General features: G+C 46.6%; 1 protein-coding gene across 2 annotated transcripts; it reads right to left on the reverse strand.

Moving 5' to 3' along the window:
- Positions 1–5,151: 5,151 nt before the first annotated feature.
- LOC118679415 (GTPase IMAP family member 5-like) lies at positions 5,152–14,133 on the reverse strand. 2 transcript variants are annotated; one of them, XM_036356146.1, is made up of 3 exons: positions 13,874–14,133; positions 8,823–8,868; positions 5,152–7,577 (listed from the first exon to the last, which is right to left on the reverse strand). In XM_036356146.1, the coding sequence occupies exons 2-3, from the start codon at positions 8,863–8,865 to the stop codon at positions 6,700–6,702; spliced, it is 921 nt and encodes a 306-aa protein (XP_036212039.1). In that variant the 5' UTR covers positions 8,866–8,868; positions 13,874–14,133; the 3' UTR covers positions 5,152–6,699. The 2 variants fall into 2 exon arrangements, with proteins under 2 accessions (XP_036212039.1, XP_036212038.1); XM_036356145.1 differs by having other exon boundaries at positions 8,823–8,871.
- Between the last annotated feature and the right edge of the window lie 254 nt (positions 14,134–14,387).

Here is a 14,387-nt window from a genome sequence, read left to right on the forward strand (position 1 = left end):
ACCTCCACATGACAGCGAGCAGTAGTAGATAGATCATGATGCAGGTACTAGTTCCACCTTTAGTGGGTTCTGGTTAGTTTTACTTCCACCTCCGGGGGTGTCACCGCTGTCAGCCGCCTTCACTTGGGTGCGATGAATCCAGTGCCTCTTTCCTTGCAATTTTGATGGCGGTTGGAGTGCTCAGCACCACCTGGTAGGGTCCCATCCCATCTAGGTTCCAGGTTGCCCAGGGTTGTGATGCTTCACCCAGACGAGATCACCTGGAGAGAAGGAAGGCTGTGTTGACTGGTTCTCTGGTGCGTCCTCCTCCCGTACGGCTCTCACCACCCATCGTGCCGACATGGCGCTGCTCTGCAAAGCCTGTAAGGACTTAAGCAAATTTCGGGTAGACCAGCCGGGCAAGATTTTCCTCCCTTAGGCGGGGAAGGAGAGGTGGCGAACCTACCAAACATATGGGATGCACCTAGCTCTGAGGAGAGCAAAAGGAAGGAGACTTAACCCAGTTTTCCGCAGTCTCTAATTTTAACTTAGTTAATGTTTTTCTAAGGTCCAATTTATTCTCTCTACCTGTCCAGAACTCTGTAGCCTATAAACACAATACAATTTCAAGTAACTCTCAGGGCCTTAACTATGGATTGTGTAACTTGGTGATAAACCTGGGCCATTGTCGGACCCCATGTATAGTGGTAGGCTAAAACCGGGGGACAATTTCAGTGAGGAGTTCTAACTACTGCCTGTGCTGTCCTCTGCCTTGGTTGGATATGCCTCAGGCCAGTCAGAGAAGGTATCAATGAAACCAGCATGTACTTATACCTTCCTTGTCCTCCTGGTGTCTTAGTGAAGTCCATTTCTCAGTGTTCTCCGGAGTTCTGACCTCGGACTCGCTGCCCCGGCATGGCCACAACAGGGGGCCCTTGATTACTCGGGCACATACTTGGCACTTTCTAATCAAGTCTGATAGTTTCGTTCCCCCAAGGTGGGTACTCTGGTGGGTCTGGGAAGCGATGGTTCGCCCCAGGGCTTCTGGCACTATAGGCCTCCCATCTGACAGAATTAACCATCCAGCCTCTTCTTCCCGGGCCCTTAGTTTCTCAGCTAGCCTCTGCTCCTCCGGCAGATGAGTAGGCTTCTCTGGGAGCCTTTGTGCTGGCAGGGCTATGAGAACTTCTAGGGGCCCTACTGGTCTTTTAGCCAATTCCTTGGCCTCCTGTAAGGGCAGTGTAAGGAGATACATCCTTGCAGTCCCTGGGTAGGTCTGGCAGGGCCAGTGGCTGGGGAGCTCACCAGGGCTTCTTAGATCTCCCTGGCTCCTCCTCATGTTACTACTGCCGCCCCGCATACCACATACCGGGTGATGTCCATGTAGAGGGTTTCATCCGGATTCTGCAGGGGCTGGTCCACAAGGTTCTTGCGGAGGAAAGTGAGGGTAGTCAGTGTCTCCTCGCAGTCATGCAAAGGGGCCTCTGCCTCCACGTCAGGGAGGAGTGTGGCAGGGTTCAAGGCAGCTTTTTCAGGAAGCTAAAATGTTCACTCTTTTCCTTTTTCCCACCAGAGGGCCTGAGTGAGTGCTATGAGTTTCACAAGGAAGTCCACCTTGTGGCCCCCCACACTGTCAGGGTTATCTGGGTTCTTGGGGGCCAGCTGAGCCCTGACAACCCTAATCCACCTCCTTCACCAACATGGGAGTCGGTTCCCTCGCACTTTTAGGGCATTTCTGTTTTCCAATGTCCTTCCTTTCTGCAAAATGCACATTGATTTTCCCAAGCCGGGGTTGGACTCCTTTTCTCCTGCGAGGCTTTTCTTGGCCCTTGTTGTTTCTCTGGCCTCTTGGGTCTTTTTTTTCTTTTTTTGTTTAAGGCCAGGAGGACCTTGGCCATCCGGGTGTTTAAACCTGCCTTCGGGTCCTCCCGATTGTTGAAAACCTTCTGGGCCACCTCAGCCAACTCAGAGATTGATTTCTCCTCAAAGCCTTCTAACTTCTGTAATTTTTAATATCTGGGTCGACTGGGAAACAAATGTAACATTGACAGCCCTCCGATTTTCCGGGGCATCAGGGTTAGGCCCCTGGACTGTCTCTGTCATTTTAGAGAGGTTTGTGGGTCTCCAAGCAGCAGCTTGGATGCCCCCTAATAGAGTCTGGCGGTACCGGTCGAGAGCCTCCTTTCCCCTGTCACTATTGGGGTTTCAGTTGGGTTGCCTGGAGGGAAACACAGCCATTAATCTATCTTTAAATGGTAAGAAGAAATTTACAATGTGTCTATAATTAAATAGATAGGTATAGCTGTTCCCTGTAGTAGGGCTCCCCTTACTTGACTTGTTCTCTCAGAACGGACTAAAGGAGCTTTATTTCTTTACAGGGTCTTACATGTCACAGGACCTCACAGGGTCTGTAATTCCTGTAACAGAGGGCCAGTATTCACTACTTTACTATCCCTTCTGTTCTAGACAGGCCTTCCCCAGTTTCCTACAGTTGAGGCTTTGTGCCACCCCTGACATGGGCATGGTCACACAGGCCTGTAAGACAGTATACAGGTAGCTTAACCCCTATACAACTGGGCTTGGACCTCTGTCTAGCAAATTGCAGTCTATAAGTTCAATATGCAGCCTCTGGTCCTCCTAACCCAACGAGGTTTCAGCTAGTCTCTGAGTCAGACTTCTCCTCTCTTGGAGAATTTCAAAGTCCTGATAACTCCCAGGTCCAGGGAGAGTGCCCTTTTCTTAACTTTGTTTATTAGTTACAGGGCCCTGCTTTTCTTGTCTTTCCACAAGTCCCCTTTTATGGCAGAGCAGCGACCAGGCCTCTTTGAAGGGAGTGCACTGGAAGGGGCTATCAGCCCCTCCTCTTCCAGCAGCAACAGGTACTAAAACCCTTTCAGTACATTTGCAAGCAGGGAGCTTTTACTACCTCTATCTGCAGCTTTCATAGATCTCAGGCTTGCTACGCTTTCTGGGGCTGTAGGAAGGCTAGTACTAGTCACTGGCTTCTGGCTTAACTGCTATAGCTTGCAAGCCAAAGGCCTAAGTCTTGCATTGCTTGTTGTAAAACATTCATTTTTGACTGGGCAGCAGCAGGGCAGCTCTAATGTCAGGTAAATTTCTGCTGTTCTCTACTTTCTTGCTGCTGCTGCTGCTTTTTTTCAGGGCCACTGCAGGCAGCTCAGGCATCCAGCCCCCCTTCTTTGATCATTTACTCCCCAATCTAGTCTGGAGCTGGGGAATAGTGTCTCGATCCGCCTTGCATCCCCAGAGGGCTGCCCGTCTGGCAGATCTAGAGGGCCGACCTGCCGTAGTGGCAACATAGGAACTGCAGGACTGGCAGATGTCACAGGGTCCTGCAGGTTCTCCCCCTCTCTCTCTCTCCCTCCATACGCTGTCCCTGTCTAGTATGGGATGGACTGAAGGGGTTGAAGGACGACAAAGCCCCTTCCGTCGGTGGGTGCGGAGGGAAGACAATTGGCATTGGGGGAGGCAGGGGCTCCGGGTCAAGAACTGGTGGCATGGTCTGGGCTTGAGGCCGGGGCTCATCCAGATCTGATGCCTGGGGACCATAGGGGGGCAGCTGGCTAATGGGTTCCTCCTGCTCTCCCTGAAGGACCGGGGAAGCCTTTCCCTTCTTGGGCCCGGCCAAAAAATTGTCTGTCTCTGTCCCAATTTTCCCCTCGGGAGGCAAGCCCTCATCTACCGGGGTTTCTTGGACAATATGTCAATTCAAACCTGAATATAAGGAATTTGATCAGGATGCCCTGGGCTGCCGTATATGTCATAATGGACCCGGTAGGCAGTGGTCAGATCAAAAGACCCTGCATCCGGCCACCCCTCCTGGAAAGTGGGCCACTCCCGTTTACAGAATCACTGTAAATCAAAAGCATTAACATTCTAACCTTTAAATCTACCCTAGAACTTCAGTTTAATACAGTAAATTTACAACCTAGGTTAGATCAACTGATAGAAATCTTTATTAGCTAAGTGGGCTGATTCCCCTTTAATAGTGAGCAAAAGACTCTGAGAAAAAAAATAATTCTCGCAGCTGCAAGAGGCTTTTGAAAGACCATTAAGGGGGCCAGCCCAAACATTCAGCCAAGCGTATCAATAGAAAGTAGAATAAATCAAAGTAGCTTTTACTTCACATAGACCAGTAATGATTTACACTTTCTTAGTAGCCTAGCCCAGGCTGGAGCTGTATCCAGCTGTAGTAATTTGGCTAGTCCCACACAAACTTTGTCCCGACCCCATGATGATTGGTGGCGAGAGACAGACAAGGAAGGGGGTGACCTGTTTTTACAGATCCTCATGCAGATGCCCACCTGACTGAAGTCATGGAGCCACACAAAAGAGAGGAGAGGGAAGGCCCCCTCCCTCCACACTCACATACTTTCACCAGACATTCATTCAGAGTTTAAACAATCCATCTAATTCCTAACAATTTTCCAATTCCTGAGAGAGCTCTATAGCTTCCCGGGAGGTGATCAAGCTCCCCTTCCACTCACTCGGAGTGGGCCTGACTGATAGGGGGTCGACGAAGATGACTGACCCTATCCCATTTGACAAAGACAAAGACAACAAAGAACAAAGACAAAATAAATCAGCCAAATGCAACCTAAGGTTGCCTGGAACCTGCAGCTTGCTCCTTGAAGTCCTGAAAATTTTCAAAAAACATTGCAGCAGGGTACACACAGAAGCAGACAACTTTTTGACAATAAACACCAAAACAAACAAATACCAGACAGACAAACCCAGTGCAGCCTACAGCCGCACGAACCAGGGACCCCGGCCACCGTCATGGCCGCGGGTCAGGACCAGAAGTACCGCTGCGTCCAGCCCTCTGTATAGGTCCTTCCATGGGACATCCCAATTCCTGTTTAACGACCGGTCCTTACCTCTCTCGAGAGTCCAGGTGGCTCGGTTTCCAAATTGAAAGTTTTTGGGTGGACTGGAGGCCTCCTTGGTAGTCATTCTCCACAGGTGTGGGGTATCTCGCTGAGTGCCCGGCGACAAGTGGGGGAGAGCCTCCTGCCTTAAATAGGGGGTCCCTCTCCTCCCTGCCGGGGGAGAGCCTCCTGCCCTAAATAAGGGGTCCCTCTCACCCCTGCTGGGGGAGAGCCTCCTGCCGTAAATAAGGGGTCCCTCTCACCCCTGCCGGGGATCTCGCTGTGGTCCTCCAAATGTTATGGGTTAGCTCAGCGAGATAGACCACCGACTCAGAATTTAAATTTTAAGAGCCTTTATTAAGCTGACCAGCTGACTGCTAGCCGTGTCCTTCCCATAAGAGCCCACAGCTTGCAGTGCAGACCAAGAGTACAGCAAGACCTTTTATCTGCAACACTACAAAGTATTTTTTTAAAAAAGAAAAAAACTGCAAAGCGGGTCATTAGCCGTTCCTGGTACTGGCAGGGTAAAAAGTTTACATAAAATTTAAGAGCAGGGTCACACCTGGCTGGGTTCAATCATAACACATTGCTTTTCTAGCGAGATAATTAGCAATTTTTCTCTCCCATGGTCCCTGCCCCTCAGTTTACTTAGTAATTCTTTTTTGTCAGGCCCCTGCCCCTAGCACACAGTACAGGGTACAAATGGGCAGAGAACGGGGGGACAGCCACCAAAAGAAGGAGAGGGTGGGGCAGGGGCCACCTGGGGACTTCATCTAGCTTCCCATTTCCACTAACTTCATGACCTCTGCCCAGATGTCACCTTAATGCCTGCCCTCTTCCCTTTGCTGCCGTGGAGGTGGTGAACACCCCTCCCTCCCCGAGTTCCCAGACATGATGTACTGACCTTGGGGCTAAAGAGGCTGCTTCACAACAGAGCTCCACCAACAGTGGTAATTTATTGAAAAAGGGAGTGTGACCACATTGGCCTGGTGCCATTTTTACAGCCTCCCAGCTAAGAAGGCTGTTAGGTATTTAAAAAGTTGAAGAAATAAAAAGAAGAAGAATGTTTAATTGCCATATAAGAAGGTCAATAAAATTCAAATTTCAGTGTTCACGAAGTTTTATGGAATTCAACCTCACACATCACTTACATCTTGTCCATCCACCATTTCCTTTGTAAGTGACTGAGATCGTGTCGTCTGCTAAGCCTAATCCACTATCTGGCTCTGTTCTATGAAACCCCAGTTCCTATTTCCCCCCCAGCCACTGTCTCTGCTTTCCCCAAGGCCTCACCCCATCCCACCTCTGTGACCATTTTCTCTTCTCCTAACTTGTCCATGTCCCCTCCCACCTTCCTTCCCAGCCCCTTCATGCCTCCAAAATTCCCCCCAGAACTTCCTCTCTCAGGTGGGGATGGTGATGGGTGTCATTTCTTATAGCCTATGATGAAATCAGAGCATATTTCTGAATAATATAAGGAATTCTACACCCAGCTTCTAATGTAATATATTTCTTCCCTCAATGTGTAATATCACAGTCCACTCATCTTCCTTCCTATAAAACCCTCCCAAGTATCCAGGATTGTATCTAGCTAAGTTATTATTTACCTCCATGATATTTAACAAATCAAAAAAGAAATATATTTTCCTTTGGATTTTATTTATCTAGAAACACTAGGAGAACATGAATGACATGTCTAATGTAAGGAAGAGATATGAAAACTGAACTTAAGCAAAAAGCACATAAGTTTCTTACAAACCCAAAAAGAGATGGTGAGTTTGGAAAAAAGAAGCCAATTGTAGAAGTCAGCTGAAAATGCTGCTCAGCGTCTTTAAGGAATACACAACTTAATTAAAAGGACAAAAAAAATAAAAATGCATATCACAAGGAAAGCAGATAACCCAATGTTATTACGCATCCACTTTCTGACCCTGAGGAGCACCTTGAACACCCAGTGACTCTGGGACTCCTTCAGGATTCGCTCTTGATTTTCAACATAAGCTTTCACCTTGGCCAGGAACCACCTGGGCTCTTCTCCAGGGGTGCTGACCCTGCCTTCCTCGAGCATCTGTGCATCCAAGTAGAGCTCGTTTGTGTAGTAGGCGCCCTGGTGCTCTCTCTCCAGGCTCTCGACCACAGCCATCAGATGCTCCAGCTGCTCCCTCTGCTCCTCTCCGGTGGCCCGGTTGTTGAAGCCACAGTACCTCCTCCCACACTCCTGGATCAGGCACCTCAGGCTGTGGTTGTCCGTGTTGACTACATAGTCATCCAAGGACCCGTCCCCTAAGTCCTCCTTGTGGGTGAAGACGACCACCACATATCTCATGGCTCCTATCCCAAAGACCTCCTTCACCCTCCTCACTGCCACCGTGTCCTGGGCAGTGAAGCGCCCCAGCTGTGTCACTAGCAGCAACACCTGTGGTCCTGGGACTGAGAGCAGGTAGCAGTCCCCGATGTCCTTGTACATCTCTTGGTTCTTGGCCTTTGTCTCAAAGATGGAGGGCGTGTCAACCACCAGAATGTTCTTCCCATTCCACGTGCCTGTGGCCACCTGGCATCTCCTGGTCACGGTCTGGGCCCCCAGTTTGGACTCAAACACGGTCTTGCAGAGGATGCTGTTTCCAGTAGCACTTTTCCCGCAGCCGGATTTGCCCACCAGGACCAGCCTCAGTGAGGATGATGATTCAATTCGGCTATCTTCTACACAGCCTGAAAAAGAAATATTGTGTGTCTTACTAAGCCAGTGTTGCTTCAGATTTTTTGGTCATGGACCCTCGTGTACCTCGTGGAGGTCCAGCAAATCTATGGACCTCCCTCCCAGGAAACTGTCTTATCTAAATACATACACAAATTTACTGACAACTGCATGAGGTTCCTGGACCATAGAAAGTCTACATAGGAAGCCCACGTTGGACCCATAGCCAAGAGTAAGAACTGCTACACTGACGAGGTCACTCCAAACCTTTCAGCCAAACCAGGGAAGATACAGTTTTTCTGAAAGTAAAGGGGTCCCTGTGTTTTTCCAGGGATGGTTTCTAGGCCAGTTTCATGCTAAATAAATGTGATATTAAAATGAGACAGAGGATGAGAACTCACACCTGGCAAAATATTACCACCTCTTTTTCACCCACAAATTCCCAGGCACACATGTGTAGAAGTGCTCAACACATTCATCATTTATCTAAACCTTGGGATGAAAGGGAGTCTCAGATATGACCTCCCACCAAGGACCAGCCTAGGTCCCTGGGCCTCTGCTCTCTGGGTGGGGAGTTGGATGCTTGAAATTGAGACAACAGAAAGGTCTTAGATAATGTTAAAGGCAAAGCCTAGGAGATGACTCAGGATGGGTGGCTGAAGAGGCCTGGAAGTTAAGACCTTTAGTAGTACATGTGATGGAAAGGTCACCTGCATGGCTGATTGAGTTACAGGAAGTTAACAAAAGTGATGCTGGGGAGGGAAACACTGAGCCAAGAGCTAAAACCTTCAAGGGATGAAGGAAGATGAGTACTGGAGATGTTCTAGAGTTCTTATCAGCTCAAATGGATTCCACATTCACTGTAGGCTTCTAAAATCTATTATTTTATTCCTATTCTATGTTGGTTGTTCCTTTTCTGCAGTGTCTGGGATGTTTTTGTAGCAAACATGATTACTAAATCTCTCTGGAAAACTTTTCCATTTCTTCAGCTCAGAGCAGACAAGGAAAGAGAAAATTTATTTACAATTCAGTTCAAAATCCTGCAACTTCTGACTTGAAGTTTCATTTCCACATTTATCACAGGTGATGTGCCTGGAGAGCATTGTACTGGGGGTCAGGTGTGTGTGTGATGATGGTTGGGAAGGTAAAGATAAAAACAAATATTATATTTTCCTTCTTCCATTTAAAATCACTGGGTTTCTGTCACTGTGTTTGAGGTGAGGGACTGGTGACTTAAAAGAACTTGGCGTCTTTCTTACCTTTTGCCATACTTCCATAGTTGCTCTTCAGAAGTCCTTCCATTCTCTTCTGGAAGAAGCATAGGAAAAGAATAAAAGCAAGTGTCTGATACCCTTATAATTAACCCAGTTTTAAATAACTGAAAAGGAGCAAAGGGAATGCCAAGTATTATAGTCATTGGTGCAACTTTTCCAGGAAACTGCCGTTTAACACATGCCAGTAAAGTTTGGGTGACAGAGGGAAGGTACTTGCTTGTCAGTCACAACTGGGAACAGGTCATTGGGCAGAGTAGGCGTGGCCACTGCAAGCACCCAGAGATTTGAGATATTTAATCTCCTAATCAAAAGTGTTAGCTCCATTACCTCCTCCTAGAGCTTGACTCCTGGCCTTGGGACTCTCAGGCTCCTGATTGCTTGCATTTGCCACATGCAATGACCCACACAATGGGCTGATGGACTGCAAATACCCTGATGTTGTGCCTGACCCAAGTCCACCAAGGAAAAGAAACTTTGGACACTGACTTTGCTTCTAGCTCTACTGAATCCTCAGCTGCTCCTCTTTTAGCACTGCATTGAAGGCAATGGGATTGAAACCCTGGATAAAATTCCATGCAAATAAAAATCACTCATCCTGCTGAGTGATTCTTTTTGCATATCTTATTCTCCCTCTGAAGCCCCTGGAAATGCTTATTCTAGCAGTGCCCCAAGAACCCCATTCCCATTAGTAATCCATGCAATTGTCTGATAAGATTCCACTTGGGAGTTGGTAAGGCCTGAGGCCACCTCCAATTCAGACACCTACTGCAAATTCTCCATCGAGGATCCATTTTCATTGTTAATTTTCTAACTCACATTATACTTGCAAACATCAATAATTAACTTTCAGCAAACTAGGTGATGGTAACACAGTGCATTGTTCTCACAATGCTTGGTGGCTTTCTTTGTTTAGTTTTGTTACTTAGCTTACAGGAAAGTAGCAAATGTTTAAAAGCAATCAGTTGCGTATGTCCCTCCAACTGGAAAAGGCATGAAGTGAAAAAAGCATTCTTTATGGAATGAGGAGGGGAACATTATCTTATTTTATGTTTTGGAATCAAAGTAGGCTAACTTTCTGGAAACAGTACTGTCTCTCATGTCAGTCCTTGAAGGACTCATGTCCCAGATCCAACCTTCCCCTGGGAAGGCGCACTGTACTTTTCCTCTTGGCCATTGGATACCCATGTGACACATAGCGTGTCAGGCACTAGAAATTCTCACTACTTCAAACAAGCCAATGTCATTTGCAGCAAGGCAATTTCTTTCTCTGTTCTAGCAAGTTTGTGATTAGCCCTCTGAGCAGTTAGTTGGTGGAGAGAAAGGGGTGCCATGGCCAAAGAGAAAGCATCAACACTGAGGACAAATTCAAGAACAACTCACTTCCTGCTCAGTGTTTAATCAACTGTTTTTCCTGGCTGGCTCTGAGGTCCTTGTCTCCCGGTGATCACCATTTTGTGTCTCAGTAGATTTAAACAGAAATTGGCACTACCACTGGCTTCAATTGGCATAAATGTTTCCTTCAAATGAGGCATAATATTGTGTCACTCATCTTGCTGTTAGAAAAGGCAAGTATATCACATACAGCTACACCTAAGATGAGGTTGTATTTACTTATTCAGTTTTAAATATTATGCGGTTATGAAACATATTTTTAAGTGAAGAAATACACAGTTATAAAACCAAACCTACAATTTGCAATGAACAAATGTAAGTATTTTGGTATTTTTACTGAAGCTTTTCTGTTTGATTAAAAAGCTAACACATTACACATAAAATTTCACTTATTTATTTTTGACTCCCCAGTCTCTTTCACCCTCCCTCTGCCCTTCAGAGGCAACCAATATTCTGAGGTTTTTATGTATCATTTCATGTATGTAATTATAGTTATATATACACACACATGTATCTATAGGTTATGTCTAATACTGTTTTTGCATTTTAAACTTTTATATAAATGACATTATTTGTGTAACATTTTATCCAATAATATTTTTAAAAAGAAGGTCTTGTTACTTTTTAAAATAATATTTTTATTGATTTCAGAGAGAGGAAGGGAGAGAGAGAGAGAGAGAGAGAGAGAGAGAGAGAGAGAGAGACTCAAACATCAAGGATGAGAGAGAATCATTAACTGGCTGCCTCCTGCATGCCCCCCACTGGGGATCAAGCCCATAACACCGGGCATGTGCCCTCGACTGGAATTGAACCCAGGACCCTTCAGTCTGCAGACCAACACTCTATTCATTGGGCAAAACCAAAGAGGACCAGTTACTTTTTTAATATACGTTTTTATTGATTTGAGAGAGAGAGAGAGAGAGAGAGAGAGAGAGAGAGAGAGAGAGAGAGAGATAAATTGGTGTGAGAGAGAAACATTGATCGGCTGCCTCCCGAACATGCCCCAACCAGAGATTGAACCCAGGTATGTGCCTTGACTGGGAATTGAACCTTCGACCTTTTGGTGAATGGGAAAATTCTCAACAAACTGAGCCACTTTATTAACAAACATTTGAGCTGTCTCACATACATGCTTGCTGCAAAATAATCCCCACTTACTATATATCTCTGTGCAACAATTGACCTGGGATAGACAGCTCCCACCTGACTAGATACTGTCAGTATGACTCAAGAGCACCGTGCAAATTCTCACTGACACCAGCCCTGTGTGAGAAGTCCCCAAATCTACATTTGTACTTGGCAATATTCGACTTTTAAATCACCCTTATGGGCATACATAAGGATGACTTCATCCATTTACACTTGCATTTTACTGGTTACCACTGAATTTAAAAAGGGTGTTTGTAGTCTGTTTGCTATTCAGGTTGCTTCTGTTATATAGAAAGAATGCTTGCATGTTTTTCTATTCACTTAGTGATTTTTTGGGCCTCCTTAGGAAAACCATCCATTTTCACATCATCAGATGTGAACCTTCCTTCCTACCTTTCCTCCTTTCTTTTTCCCTTTCCTCCCCCTTCTGCCCTCACTCTCATAAGCCCAGAGAAGAGCATTTCCTCACCACCCGCTCTTATACACTGTCCTTGACTCTGGGAAATTATACTCTGGCTCTTGCTAAACCTGCTCCAATTCTATGACACATTTTCTACTTTAAATGACCTTCTGTGAGGTTTGGAAACCTCAGAAAATATGTTTGAATCAATCTATCGCTGTGGCAAAGACGATGACAGTGGTGACCATGTTGATGGTGAACTTCTTCATTGTAATAACCCTCTGGGTGGCCACTTATAACTTTATAAGTTCTTTCCTGTCCATTTTTTATTCTTTTCCTAAATTAATATAGGTTTAAAATTTTGATTAAAATATTAGGAAACTGAGCAACAAATGACCGGCCCAAGATCACACAATTGTCTTGTAAAACTAAAACTGAAAACCAGCTCCTTTTGCCAGCCAATTCTCCTTGGTTCCACAGGAGGAAAGAAGATTAATCCAAATGAGTCCACAGTCTCTTGGACCCCACATTCAATGTGGTTGTCTCATGGTCAGGACATAAACTGAGGCTGACAAGCTGGAAGCCTTCCCCCAAACCCACAGAGACACTTGTATTGTAAAATCTATGCTTTTCCAAGAAAAGATTATTCGAAGAGAAAACTGCAGGGGGCAGGAGCTGCTCTGAATTGAAGCATTTCAGTGTAAACCAATCTGGTGTTTTACTGACTTGAGTATCAGTGTGAAACAAATGGAGCAGCGTGCCTGACACAGAAAGTCAATCAAACTCAGGTAGCATTAGCCAAGAGGCAGGGTTGTCATTCTCCTGGACCGTCTTCTGAATGTGTCAGGCGGCAGAGGAGTCGTGTGTCCACAGGGGAATGAGCTTTTAGGCAGAAATTATCAAATAACAAAGTGTCCTGGGAGAGTGACAAAAGATATTGATGTAGATGCTAAAACGAGTCGCAGAGAAAATATTAACAGAACTGAATAAAGCCTAGGAGAAGACTGGGGGAAGCATGGCTGACCTGCAGGAATCAGGTGCAGGTCAATCTCAGAGCAGCAAAGGTGTCAGAGTAGGCAAGAATGTGAGGATCAAGAATGGAGGCAGATTCCTTCTCTAAAAGAAAAATTCTAATCTCTAAAATGGGGCCAGGTATTATCAGAGAGTGGCAGGTAGCGTGCAAGCTGAAGTTGCAACAGCATTGGCAGGACAATAGGAGGATCTAGTTCAGGCAGGGGGTTATAAGAAATGAATATAATGTACCTTGATTTTATAATGATTTTAAAATTACAAGCGCCTGATTTTATCATGATGATACCTTATTGTATCAAACCATGAGAAAGCAGGCTCCCTCCTGCTTGTTTTAGGAAAATCAAAGTATTTCTTATCTACCATTCACCAGTGTCTCCTTCACTCATCTGCCACAGTCCCCATATTTCCTGGCATTATATTTCCCTTGTTTTGTAGTTTAGTTCTTGTGATTTCTGGATACATCTGTCACATAAGGTTCAGCAGACAGAGGGATTGTCCTTCTGCCTGAATATGAGTCTGTTCGCCATGCAGCTGAGTCCTACGTCATGTCAGAGGAAAGGTGTGGGCTATTGGGGGAGAATGGAGTGGTTTCCAGAAAGACACGGTCATGAGACAATGTGTACTGAGGGGTCTCCTGTGGAGCAGGTGTGCAGTGGGGCGAGGTTAAGAAGTTTAGAGAGAGAAACTGAGAAGCATACCCCCGACCCCAAGCGGGGCACCTGGGGAAACTCAATTTTCTTATCCATCAAGTGGGATGAGAATATTCCCGAAGCTGCGTGAAACCTTTTGAGACTCCAAGAATGTCCAATAGGCTAAACAGTAGGCAATTTGCTGGAAAGCTCCAAGCGCTCAGGGCGAGTGATTCCCAGTCCTGTTCCTCCCCCCCCCCCCCCTATAAACCCGTGGCTGCTCCCAGCGTCACCATCATAGTCCCCTTTCACCCATGGGTGAGCCCAGAAGTAGGGTAACCTGTGTGAGGTCACACCAGCAATGAGTGGCTCTGACTAGGCTGTGGGATCTCAGACTCCCAGGGTTGTCGGTACCCTCCCCTGCCTCCCCTTACCTGGTGGGGTGCAGCCAGCGGGCGCTGGGCGGCCTGGGGAAGGTACTGGGTGGCCTGGAGAAGTATGAGCTCTTGCAGGCAGTGGACTCAGAGGAAGCCAAGCGGATGTAGTTAAACTAGAGTGGTCTGGAGGTCGAATGTTCCAGGCACAGCTGCTGTGAATGAAGAAGAAAGGCGTGGGGCCCCGGCAGCCAGGAGCAGGTCCTCCGGATGGGTGGAAACTGCTGTAAACAGGACCCAGCAACCAGTGAGGGGCCGCGTGCTTGTCCCCTTATGGGATGCTTCCTGTCAGAGCCTGCCAGCTGCCAGGCACCTCCCATTTCCTTTTTATGATTAGTTAAAATAAGCGATATGTGGAGGAAGAGGCTATGAAGGCAGTGACTGACCTTCCTCCTCCATCAGAAACAGCCCTTGACACAGGAGTTCCCATGGGGCAGCCCCTCCTCAACACTCTCCTCAGCACCCTTCCCAGGAGCACCTGCCTAGCCCTGCTTCCCACGCCCTTCTCCAGGCT

The sequence above is a fragment of the Myotis myotis genome, unplaced genomic scaffold, assembly GCF_014108235.1.
Source record: "Myotis myotis isolate mMyoMyo1 unplaced genomic scaffold, mMyoMyo1.p scaffold_m19_p_25, whole genome shotgun sequence".
In the NCBI taxonomy this organism is placed as follows: domain Eukaryota; kingdom Metazoa; phylum Chordata; class Mammalia; order Chiroptera; family Vespertilionidae; genus Myotis; species Myotis myotis.

Bases quoted from the DNA above. Each gene is read 5' to 3' on its own strand.
- LOC118679415 (XM_036356146.1), bottom strand. From the start codon at position 8,865: ATGGAAGGACTTCTGAAGAGCAACTATGGAAGTATGGCAAAAG. The intron at 7,578-8,822 runs GTAAGAAAGACG...TTTCTTTTTCAG, and splicing joins CTATGGAAGTATGGCAAAAG to GCTGTGTAGAAGATAGCCGA.